The sequence below is a fragment of the Neodiprion pinetum genome, chromosome 7 (assembly GCF_021155775.2).
Source record: "Neodiprion pinetum isolate iyNeoPine1 chromosome 7, iyNeoPine1.2, whole genome shotgun sequence".
NCBI lineage: Eukaryota > Metazoa > Arthropoda > Insecta > Hymenoptera > Diprionidae > Neodiprion > Neodiprion pinetum.
Genome location: NC_060238.1, coordinates 20,217,955 through 20,230,749, shown reverse-complemented (window position 1 = coordinate 20,230,749; position 12,795 = coordinate 20,217,955). Strand labels below are relative to the sequence as shown.

Genomic DNA, 12,795 nt, shown 5'->3' with positions numbered 1-12,795 from the left:
CGCATTCTCATCCGGTCCAAGATCACGGATCGATATGGTCGATAAACCAAAGAAAAAATTGTGTACGATTAAATTTGAATATGCGTTTCATATGTATATGTGCAAGAATTTAGTTTGCCTGAAAAGTTGATGGGAAATGTATTATAAAAATGGAAAACCTTCTGCGGTGGTGGAAATTTCCCCTCGGTTATAATGACTCGACGAGACGCGTCGGGACTAATTTTACCGGACGAAAAAGCCAAGTCTACGATGGAAAACGCCACGAAGGGCGAGCGATAATATATACTGCACGGTTGTCGTACATGAAGTACCACAACGTTATTTCCCGCGAACGGTGTAGAGAAGCGTCGAGAAGAGACCATCCGCGGAGGTAGGTTGGTGGTAGGTACCTTCGCCATCGTTAAAACGAGCATTCTAACGACGAAGCTACGAAGAGATCCTTCTCTTCCTCTTCCGGATATGGAAATCGTCTGAATAATGGATTTTTCATCCGCGATAAATTTGCATTCTCACCTACACGTTCGCCTGAATAAGCATTCGACGGGGTGAAAAAGAAGAAAAAAATAAATAAAAAATTGTTTATGAATTTTAATCACAAGTTTACAAGAGTCACTCAAGTTTTCACTACGGATTACTCGTTCTTGGAATCTGTAAGGAAGGTATTTTACCTTTCAACTTGGAAAATAATTTACAGAAGTTATTGTAAAGCAATTAGGCACAAAATTTCTTCCAATTAGATGTATATAGTTTCACGTTTAACGATATATTCTAATAAATACATATTTTATGTACGCGGCTTAGTAGAAAATGGCGATAAACGAAAGTACGAGTGACGAAACAGGCTTGGAAGTCGAAAAATCTATTTTTTCTTACACTCGTTACTCTTTTGCGGATACGACACATTGCGTTGAAAAGGACCGTGGACGATTATCTCGTCACTGACGTCACAGCTGTGGATGAGACGAATCCAACGAGCCCTCGTCAGCCGATTTCGGACCGCGGAGCCCGGAGATATCGCAGTTTGCAATTCGCGATTCGCTTCAGTTGCGCGATTGGGTTTACAGAGCGAGTTGGCTAGTCGCGCAACTCGCGCTACCCCTACGACTTCAAATCACGATATCTCGGGAACGGTAAGTCCAAAATCAATGTGCTTGGACTCGTTTAATTTGTCTGAACATCAGCTACAACGCGAACAATAAGAATGTCGTCTCATATTCAAGAAAAACAGTAATCATCGTTGCGATATCCGTAATCGCGATGTCGCCTGTACGTAAGAACCGTTGCAGTTCTAGGGAAGCGGGTTGCAACGGGCTTTAACAGTTCGGATTGTTTGAGGAGCGGTTAACCGAGCACGATAGTTGTAAATACAAAAAAAAAAAAAAATTAACCGTAGAGAAAAATGTACATGTGCAGGCAATGGCAGCGGCTTACCACGAAGCGGCAAACTCGTAGTCGGCAATCGTTTCGCGTTCTAGGAATAACTTACATAAGTCGGTGCAACATATCTACACCTACGTATAATACACGTACGAACGTGTAATATTATATATGGCGACATACACGAGGCACGCTGTCGTACCTAATTGCACCTTCGCTCGTGTGTAGAATCGCTTGTGTCGCAACATTCAACGCAAGCGCTTCTGCGCATGTGTGTAGAATAAGTATACGGGGCATTCCATGATATCTCGATCGAGATTCTAAATCGATGTCTCAGATTGGTTTTAGATTTTTTTGTCCAATGAAAGCACGTGACGAAAAACGCAAACGCAATTATTTTCAAAATATCTCGACCCAGCGTATCTGAAGTATCGTTAAAAAACTTGAAAATAAAAGCCCACTTTCTAAAATCTGAAAATATTCCCGAAAAATCTTACAAAATGTAATAAAATTTTGCAGATACCTGTTAGAAAATGGAGATTCCATAACTTCGGAATATAAATAAGAATAAAAAAAAGTACTATTTTTGGATTGCACTTTTCACGAAAATGAACACGAAAGCTTATTGTAATATCTCTCTGAATAAATTTTTTTCGCCCCATATGTAGACATTGTACTTTTCGCCACGTGTGGAAATGCGATACCTTACAGATACTCGTATAAATTCGCAAACTCTAACAATTACTCCACATTCACCGCAGAGATAGAGTTGTTTTCGGTACGACGAAACGTGAACCGAGAACATTGCCAAAATTATTTTTACTCCTGTCGATTGGTCAATTTTTAATTTTTTTTTTTCTGTCAAAAACCTGCGCTAAAGCGCGAAACGTTCCTGAATTGACGCGGGCATGATACGATTCAAATTTAAAATGCGTTCTGTCGGTGAGAGGAACCCGCCAGATCTTGTCACTGCCTCCGTTTGTCGAATACTTATTTCCGTCGACGCGATTCCCAAACTCGGTAAAAATAAAAAACGAGCGGTTATCGGGTACCTTTTTGAATCGTGTCGTCGACAGCCCGTCTCCTCTTCCACGTTTCGACGTATGGATCGCTGGCCGAGAGGCCAGCAGCCGTCCGAATCATTGGTCCCATTTCGATTGATTTTCTTGACGATTTTTGCGATATTTGAAATAACAGAAAAGTCAATCTCTCGCATTGCAGAACTTGCGACAAGTCTCCCGCATAATTTCACACGCGACAAGGCGGGAAAACAAGATAGACGAAATTAAAACAACGACGCACGCAGCTTATTTTCCCGCCGCCAGTCAAAACTGACACCGAGAAATCGGGGTGGAAAAAGCAGCGCTCGCTCGCACCCCCGATCTCGACTGACTGACTGACTGACTGACGGTGCCACGACGTCAGGAAGAACTGACTGATTCCTGAATGTACAATTCTTCTCTGCCCCACGTTGTCTCGGCGATGCTTGGTTGTATACCTATGTATATCACCTCCGGGTTGTAGGTAACACCCAGCACTCAACACCCTCACTTTAAGCCCCACCCTTCCCAGGGTCATTTAGAGGGGAACGCGGTGCCTCTCTCTCTCTCTCTCTCTCTCTCTCTCTGTCTCTCACTCACTCATTCACTCTATGTATCCATCCCGCTTACATGCCTCCGTAGCGTACTCGCACTTGTATACAGCCAGTGACTGCCTATGGGGTCGAGGGAAAATCCCAAGCCTGGGGAAATCCAGGAGGGGCGTAGATGGTCGAATCAAAGGGAAAGGCAATTGCTGGTGGCTGCACTGTTCCCCTGACGAGCGACCTTCCGACCGAACCCCCGTCGATAACCGGCAAGTCCTGCCGAGAAGGCCGCTGGGAAAGTCCCAACTCTTCAATGGACTAACTCGGGAACCTCGATTGTCAACTTCATTTCCAACCTTCAACTGGGGCAGGACCTCGAGTTCCAAATGAAACTGCTCGAGATCAGCTTCCAATGGTATACGGAAATCTAGTTACTTTTTACCACCATTGGGAACCGTCAACGGAAGAGTGCATCCGTGATATGCGTAAACGGATCGAGGTTAGAAAAGATTAATCCCTCGTTGGATCTTGTCGGTTGTACGGTTATTCGGGAGTCTAAATGAAAATAACTAAATTTCGCTCAACTTTACTCAGCACTGTGTATTCCCGAACAAAATCGTTGAATCGATGATCGGTATTGCCTCGTATAAAATTTTAACATTCTTAGTTGAGCTGCGATTCCTTTACGTCTCACTGTAGAAACCTTCAATGTTTTCAGTTTACCGATTTATTGTGTAATGAGAGAAGCTGTCAAAGAGGAAATATTCTATGCGTTTCCTGAGTCCGCTCTTGCGGTATAAGTCGACTAAAAATTTGGTTTGTGACAAGGTGAGGAATAATCCGGCAAAAGTATGAACGTCAGATCTCATCCTACCACTGTAAAACTTCTCCATCGTTAACTCTGTGTGAAAAATCGTTGATCTCGTTGAATGAAAAATGTTTCATCGGAAGAATTATCCGAATTTCTCTACACAGGATTGGATTTAATCGATGAAATTGCAAACCCATCGCACCGTGATGAATTCTTTAACGTTTTCGTCACTTCATTCCGTCACATCAGGTGCTGTATCATTCAAGAGGTTACTCGCTACAGGAGTTCGTATTATAACGAACAATTTTTACTAACGAACGATAGACATTTGCATTGTTTTACATCGCGCGTCTTGTTACGAACGGATGCCGGTTTGCATCGGTCATAGAAGTTTTGTTATTCATAAAGAAATTGTCGTAGACACCTGCGTCTAACTTGTCAATCGGACCAGACTTAGTCTAACTGTTTTTAAATTCAGGTTACAATACACGGTGTAAGGGAATTATCTGGAAAGATGTCTACCAATGTCTCGGGTCTGAACCTGCAGCGAGTATACCAAGTTGTTGTAAGCGAGGGAGGAAAAGAGCTTAATGGTGAGTTTGGACAGGCTGCAGGATTGCGGTGAACAGGTAGAGAAAAGCTTATCTTAATGCAAACCATGTGTTGCAAAGTGCGGGACATAAGTACGGAGGGTCAAACGGTCGTAACTAACGGTTTATTATACCAGTTTGGAAAATCTAGGTAACACGTGTTGGCAATGTATAAGGTGCAGTCCATTTGCATTGTACTCTACAATAGACGTATTCAAAGTTTCGACGCAGGTATTTTTACGCACTGAACCTGTCGCTAAAACCATCCTCATTGCACCGCGAGTGTCCGTTAGAATATCCCCACATCTGGTGTCCAGATGTGGCGTTTTAAAGGTATTTCGCACGCCAACAATGCCTTTAAACACTTGTTCCAACAGCTCTGAGCTACCTTCGCTTGTAAATTAATCTAGACGTTGTTTGTGGATTGGCTAAGTCGGTGACAGGTTGAAAAGGTCTCGGGACCTTTTTCCGATACGAGTATCAGGTGAAAAATTCTTACATAGATTTACATCTTTCTGTGGTAAATAAATGGACAGCTCTTTTTTGGAGTCGAAACTACATCGATTGCGGTAGAATTACCTACATAAACATATTGTAACTGTGACTCTCATTGTCGGATTTGTAAATCTTGCCACGATTGATGTAAATTTAACTGAAAAAAAAAGAAAAAACAATTCTGTCCATATATACAATGCAGGAGATGTAAAATCTACGATATTTTTTTTTTTTTTTCACTTCTCTCTCGGCACACGTTTCAGATTTTTATACATTTTTTTTTTTTTCGTTTTTAGAAGACTATTCAAACTCTTTGAATATGTAAACAATTATTAACACGATGCTAAAGTAAAAAGTATAAGTACCAAACGATAGTTTTTTTGAATTAAATTTGAGACAGTTTGAAATTGGATTTATTTTATTACGATCAAAGGCGTTGTGATGTCGGTCTGAGAATACAATACTTATTATTTATTTGACTTATTTTTTATTTGAAAGGAGTAAACTTTCACGGAATCGAGTGAATCGAGGCCCGATTAACGGAGACTTCGTAGAGGAATGTGACCTTATTTTAGAGCTGAGAAATTCCAAATTCCGACTGTAGGTACGAGGAGGATTCGGTGGGTGGAATTTGTTCCTACCTACCCGTTTCCTGTGTTTTGTCAAGTGTCGAAAGGCCGCTAAGCCGCTGCCGCATAAACATTGACGAAACAACGCGCCGTAATGTGAATTATTCTGTATACCCATGGAATTATTTCATACAACAACAACGGTTTGACATACCGGTGGGTGAATTGGCGAGGCAGGATTTTGCGATTTTACTCTCGATAATTTGCCCTTTTCGGAAAATCACAATTTCGCAATTTTCGGATCTTCCGAAACCCGGTGTCAGACTTTAACGTTCAACTTTTTCACAGAAATCAATTTGTCGATGTATTTTGGGCAAAATTTTCTCGTCGGAACGCAATATTTTGTTATAAATGGCAAAATTAATTAAATAACTGGCTCGAAGTTACAAAAAAATTTAATTGAATATAATATAGATACTTATAAATACGAAATCTCGATTTTAATTTAGTCTATTTAATGAAATAATACTGTTTTAACGGTGTCATCAAAATATTGAACAACGTTTGGTAGATTCAACCAAATCGTTTCATATAATTCGCTAAATCTATTAGGTGGATGAAGATTAGTCAAATTTACGAAATCACGAGAGCTATCAATTGATTATAGCTACCAAATAATATGTTAAATCGTAAAACTACAAAAAAAAAAAATTTATCCAAGTGTCAAAATAGTCTCTGTAACGCGTTGAAAATCCTTTCTCGCAAGAGAAGTAATACGAGCAGTTATTGGAAGGGACTCCAGGTAGAACTAAATCATTCGTGATCCAACATCATTGAATCATTTTTTCAGCTACAACAACTGAACAATTATTTATCAACATTTACAAAATGATTTCACTGCGTAGATCTGATTTCGCAATCTCAACAGAATCTATGGAATTGTGGTGCGAAACCTTTTCTCAGACATTGATCAAACATTTTGTTTTCTGCGCGCTGTAAAATCAACTGAACTTTTTTGTTGCGTAAAAACAATGTTTCCTCGAGTCTGTGTTAACCCTGAAATTTTTTTGCCAGGACCAAATTTTAATCATTACAACCAAATTTTTCACCGAATGTACTCGTGTCTTGTACACTCAATCCGTTTAAAGTATTTCTGCTGCTGCAAAGCAGGGTTTTTTTTTTGTTCTTTGAAAATTCTGTCAAGTTAACGTTAACTTCAGTCTCGTTCAAATTTACCGATCAGCTAATTTTTTTTGGTTTCGAATCAATCCTGATAATTAATATTCGCGAACTTTTCGATACTTTATCCAACGTGAGGAAGCTCGATGTTACAAAAACTACGTAAACCATTGCAAAATTGAACCCTCTTACGACTTTTAATGAATTCTCGCGGAACTTGGCTCCTAAAATTGTGTAACATTACCGCATAATATATATTTGTAGATCTTAAAAAATCCTTGACGTCGCTTAGCGTTAGTTTAAAAATCATTCGACGTATGTATCTCGTGAAATTATTTGAAATTGTTACAAATTTATGGACGTCGTGAAAAGTTGCGTAAAAACTTGGCGTTATACGATAAAATCGTTTAAAATTATTTGAGATCCTTTCGCGTCTTCCGTAACGATTGAAATTATTCCAATTCGTATTACATCTTTAAAATCCATTCGAATCTTTCAAAATCCGTAAATTCGTATACGAAATTTGTTTGATCGATATCAACAAATCACTCTCATTCGATCGTCACCGATTTTCCTCTGCATAAACTAACGTCTTAAGGTAGTTCCAACCATACGAGAATTAACATTCAGTTTTCGGTGAAATTTGTCAATTCAATGGATTTACGTGATTCAATCGCCAGATTAAAATTTTTTCACCGATAAAATTTACAATATTCTGGATATCCGAAGAATGGAACGAAGTGCGAAATAGAAAAAAGAAAAAAAAAAAAGAATAAAATGGGATGTACATAATCGAAGCATTGAGAATTGGTGAAAAAGATTCGTGACCGTTGAATGAAGACTCTGGAAATGGTTTTCGGTGAAGAATTATCCCGAAAAATGAACGGAAGTTAAAAATTCATCTCGGTCATTGAGTCGGTCATGAAAAATTTGTTAAACGGTCGTAAGAAGGTCGACGGCGGGGGTGATTTTGGGGCGTTCGTGACCAGCTCAATGCGTCGTGAAAAGTGAAATTCCGGCACGAGGCACGACTCGGCAACCAGCGAACGGATTAGCTCCGTTTCCGCCGCATATTTTCACTCGTTTTTCTATGAGAGCGATCTTCCAGCCTCTCGTTGAAGCTTTCCGTGCAAGCTGCGAGGGGTGGAGTCGGGATGTTTTCCTTGCTCCGACGATGCATCATTTTCAAGACAATCAAACACACCCCCGACTGTCTTCTCCGAAAGACTCGGGATTATTCCGATATTCACTCACTGACTTTTATTTTTCTGTGCCGTAACCCAACACCCCCAATTTTTGTGACCGCGCGTTTCAACGCTTCGTAATCTAGGTCAGGAATTCCGTGTAGAGTGTTACGGGGATTTCGGAACCCGTGAAAATAACAAGAAAAAAAAAAAAACTTGTTACGTCATCGTAACGGGGCGCTTTATATGCCAACTCGAAGAACGTATAAAAAATGAACGTCTATTATTGATTTACAAAGATTCTTTATTTTAGCTCTCTTTTGCTATGTTCTTTTTCGATTTCGTGACTACGTATTACAGAAAAGTTCAGCTTTACCGCTCTACTTTTGCATCGAATGTATTTCGATTTCGTTATCGAACAAGGCAATTTTTTGTTGCGCGTGAGGAGAGGAGAAATCACTTAGCATCGATAGAATTCCCACGACTTGAGATCATCTGTCTTTTTCGATCGACGAACGGAGGGATGAATTGATTTAAGATATCTTGGCGCAGATAACGCGCACCTCAGATTCATCGACAGATTATATTCGATCGATCGACGCTTCTCGTTGCGCACTCGCGACGATACGGGACCCGACGATTCTGCAGGTCGTTGATTCTTGAAGCTAGTTTTTGTCGCGAGGATCGGAAAATATTCTCACTCTACGAACGATCGACGGAAAATTTACGCCTGTAATTAAATGCGAGTTGATCGGAAAAAAAATTTGAACGCGCCGAAAGTTTTTCAACGATCCGACCGACGAATGAAATTTTCAACGACTCGACGTTTGAATAATAAATATCAATGTAAACGCAACGTTCCTTTTATATTACGGTTTCAAAAATCATCAATCTTCTTCATTTCGGATCACAACGCAATCGATGCCCTACAAAATCGTATCTGTTACAGAATTTTACTTTCACGATATTCGGAGCGAAGAATGATTTTCGCGTTAAAACTCTTGCGGTTTTTTTTTTCTTCTTCTTCTACCGCAACGAATCTCAAATTTCATACGCAAAAATTCACAACGTTTGCTCTCGTCCTGGCAAATTAAATTAGCTACTCTAGACGGACAATTTTGTCGATAAATAATCAATCATCTTAATTCGCAATAGGGTATATGTTTTACTGTCACTTGTCGACCGGTTTGATCTCAGAGAATTTCTATTCTTATCAGCGAAGGTTTGCTCCGGTCTAACTGAGAAAAATTTCATTTCTTACAGTGTCTAGAAAAATTCCGTAAAACAGGTATCGTTAAAAAAACTGTTCGTTGTAACCGTTTTGCGCTATCGTCGATTCTTTTTTGGCTATTGCAACGCAAAATCAGTTTGCGAGGTTTTTTTCAGTGCTGAGTATCATTGGTCTCAAACCAATGAAAATGAAACAAGTTAAATAATATCAAGAGAACCTCTCGATGTAACAACAACAATAATAACACAAGACGCCGAGTTTTGCATGCGTACATACCTATATACAGGTATAATAGGAGAGCGTCCGAATAATAGCTGAAAGACTAGGCGGTGGTTGGTGGTTGACGCTGTGACGTAAGATATTATACAGCCAAGGCCTAAATTATTAGCATACTTCGTGTCCCAGCATCCCTTGCGCAGTTTATGTCTTCCCGCGGAGTACGTATAGTAAGGATGGCGTCCCTTGGGTGAGGGGGGCGGGGGCGTCGCCTTATACATATATATATATATATATATATATATTACATGTATTTTATATATATATGTATTACGACACCGACCCACTGAAAGAACAAACATCCGAAATAAGCCCTTTCTTCTCCATTCCCGAGGCTGAGAAATCCAATTTGCTGTTTGCCACTCCGGGGTAGCGTCAGATTATGTATGAAGAATTAAACGCCGACGATTATAATTATCAGCCCGAATAATAATTCTCCCGGTACGTTTGAAGAGGATCTCAGCAAGACGAAGTCGACAAACCAACCACCCTTACTCTCGAACTCAGTTCGGATGAATCGGAATTGGGTCGACGACGATTTTTTTTTTTTTTTTCTTATTTTCTTTTTCTGTTTTCAACGAAAAACGTTTAACATGTTTTTATTTTTTTTTTTAACCCGAAATATGCAAGTAAAATAATTCGTACGGAAAATTAAACCCCATCAAATTCTTCGGATTACAACTTTTCGTAATTCTGGTCAACGGATTTCTTTCAATAAACTACCAGCGTCTTTCGTGTTCAAACATTTTTCAAGACAGTCTAACAAGATTCGTATTTCAAAGCTTGTTGAAAAACTCAATTTAACCAAAGTATCATACACTGTGATTCGCCATGAGTTTTTAGATCGGTTCTCAGCGATTAAAATCTTGCGAACGTAAGAATGTAAAGGACTGTTGAAAAATTGATTTTGAAAAAAAAAAAAAAAAAGTGTTAAAATATCGTTAAAGATAATATCGAAAAAATATTAAACGCTTTAAGCTACACTTCGGACAAAATTGTGCAACTTTTTTTTTTTTTTATCGAACGTGTGCGTGACAGATTTTTTTTTTTTTCAACCCCTCGCCACGGATACGCGTTACATACAAACTCTGTGAATGTAAATACAACTTGTAATGTATGAACCTTCGCATTTTGCACCCAGTTGTCATTCTCGTCGCGCATGCCGCGGATTTACGCTATGAAAACATTCGAACGAACGCGTAAATCTCTTCAAATATTGTTTCGCAGCTCTTCTACCGTTCTGCGAGCTCATATATAGTTATATGTTTGTTTAAAAAACTACCGTAGATCACGCACGCTCCTCTACGTATACATACGTATTTATTTACATACCTCCGTACATATGTACAGTAGATTCGCTGTATCTACTGGGTGGAGAGACGAAAGAAAAAAAAAAGAAAAAAATAATACCAACAACGATTAAAATAGATAATTCGGCCAATTTTGCTACACCGTTGAAAATCGTCGTAGGAAATTGATTTTCTTCTCTATAAAATTTTCGATTCGCTCTGCAAGCGTTCAAAGTACAGGAATGGGCGATGCGTAATTTTCTGTCGCTATTTTTTCACTGTTCGATTAATTGTTTTTTTTTTTTATTTTTTTTATTTACGTCCTTTTCTTTCGCTAATTTTGTGATATTGTATGATCTTTTTTTGAAAGCTTATCGATTCGTGTAATCGATTATTTTCTGAACATCGCCCATCCCAGGTTCAAAGTATCGACGAATCTTAGAAATTGTCAATATTTTACGTCGAACGAATAACTCATCGAAGCTTGAGAGCTTGCATTTTTTCGCCGAACGGATGTTCGAACTTAAAATCTAAGATAAACCTCGTCGTCGCGACGTTCCATCTCCTCAGTATCTTTGGTGACTCCGGTACCGAATTACGTCACTCGATGAATTCGTCGAAATATCATTGAGCAAGCGTGTCGCAAAGAAGGCGAGAGCATGTAGCTGAGCACCAACCATTGGCCAGAAGTGCATATCTACAGTCGCAAAAGCAAACGTTGAAGCTATTTACTTAATATGCAATTAGTTCAAGGGACGAAGTAACACGAGCCGTTGTTGCAGAGGTTTGCAATTAGTCAGCTCCGGAGAGCAGAACTCCGAGAGAATGTGAGAGAGAGAGAGAGAGAGAGAGAGAGAGTGAGAGAGAGAGCCGTACCTACAATATGCGGAGGAACTCGAAACGTCGACTATACTCCAAGTGAAGCATGGAGTCAAAATCCGCATACACGACCTCGGTCTTGTTTGTTGCAGTTTATGCAGCGCCCGATATTGTGGGCAGAGTTCGTTATACAAGCTTAGAACGCGGTTTAAAATATTGAGCAAAATGTACGTGCGAATGTATAAAAACTCATACTTGATACAACCGTGCTTCAGGCCTGCCAAGTACGATCCACGGAGTTCGGAACACGGGGCGCGTAATGTGTCGTCTACATCAGCCAACATGCCAACATACTCGTTCGGGGCCCCAATCCTCAGATACGACTGCGACCAGTCAGCAAAAGAGGGCATTGTGTCGCGTCAGCGTAACGTCAAGAACCGTAAAGCAATACGCGGCCCTCTCCATCCTCCCCCTCTTCACTCCTTCGAGCTCCTCCGTTATGGTGCTCTTATAGTCCGGTAGGGACATCAAGGTGGCCAAGGAGGAACAGAGACTTCGACGAACGATTGCATCGCCGTAGAGACGGTTGAGAAAGACCCAACGGTAGGAAGACGCATCGTCGAATGGATGAATGGACGGTGCTTGTGACTGATCGACGATGCGGAAACCAAGTGGAAATATTTAGCTTCTAGGTTTGATACTGCCAAGGTTCGTGTCAACTTAGTTTGAAGGAAACCGAAGCTAGAGATCCTACATCCTGACCATCTTACTTCGAAATATTTAAGAACAAACCACGCGTTGAACCTCCAACTCGCTAAAGGTTCAAGTGCCAAACCTTACTTTGACGCTATTGGTAGAGGATTGAAACTATTTCGATGATATTCGATTTACTGCTCCCACATCGGACCTGTAACTCCGTCTCTATAGATACATTCACGGCCATTTCGACATTTTTGTATACTCAATCAGAATCAATCAGAATCGATGGACCTTCATCAATGGGGTAAGATTTTTAGCCTTAAAGGAGGATTTCAGGCAACCAGGTTTAACTCTAATTCGGAAGGGTTAGAGGAGGTTCTAAACAGCCCCCACCTTGAGCTTAAACTTAACAATTAGTAAATCGGGATATTGAACATACTTTACTATCTTCAAACGTTTGAAGTTACAGGTAGTAGAAGTAGGGCGTTAAACGTCGACTTGGAAAGCAGAACATTTTGGCAGATCATGATTCACACGAACACCGAGTACGATCAACGTGTTTGACGGATGTCAAAAGCGACAGTGGCTGCTAATTAGCGCACTTAAAAATTGGCACTGCTGGATATTCGTTATTGTTTACGATGTACGGTTAGTGACCAAGTGAACAAATACTTGTGGGTCATACGTGCAG

General features: G+C 40.1%; 1 protein-coding gene across 7 annotated transcripts in view; it reads right to left on the bottom strand.

The window, feature by feature from the left end:
• sim (single-minded) overlaps positions 1-12,795 on the bottom strand; it is a 61,059-nt gene that overhangs the window by 19,581 nt on the left and 28,683 nt on the right. For 3 of the 7 annotated variants that reach the window (XM_046633958.2, XM_069137772.1, XM_046633960.2), the window contains exon 1: positions 2,430-2,774. The exons of the other annotated variants lie outside the window; for them this stretch is intronic. In XM_046633958.2, the coding sequence (XP_046489914.1) occupies positions 2,430-2,529 (100 nt within the window). In that variant the 5' untranslated portion in view covers positions 2,530-2,774. Of the gene's footprint in view, positions 1-2,429; positions 2,775-12,795 lie in introns of those variants that run through there. 7 annotated transcript variants of the gene reach the window in all.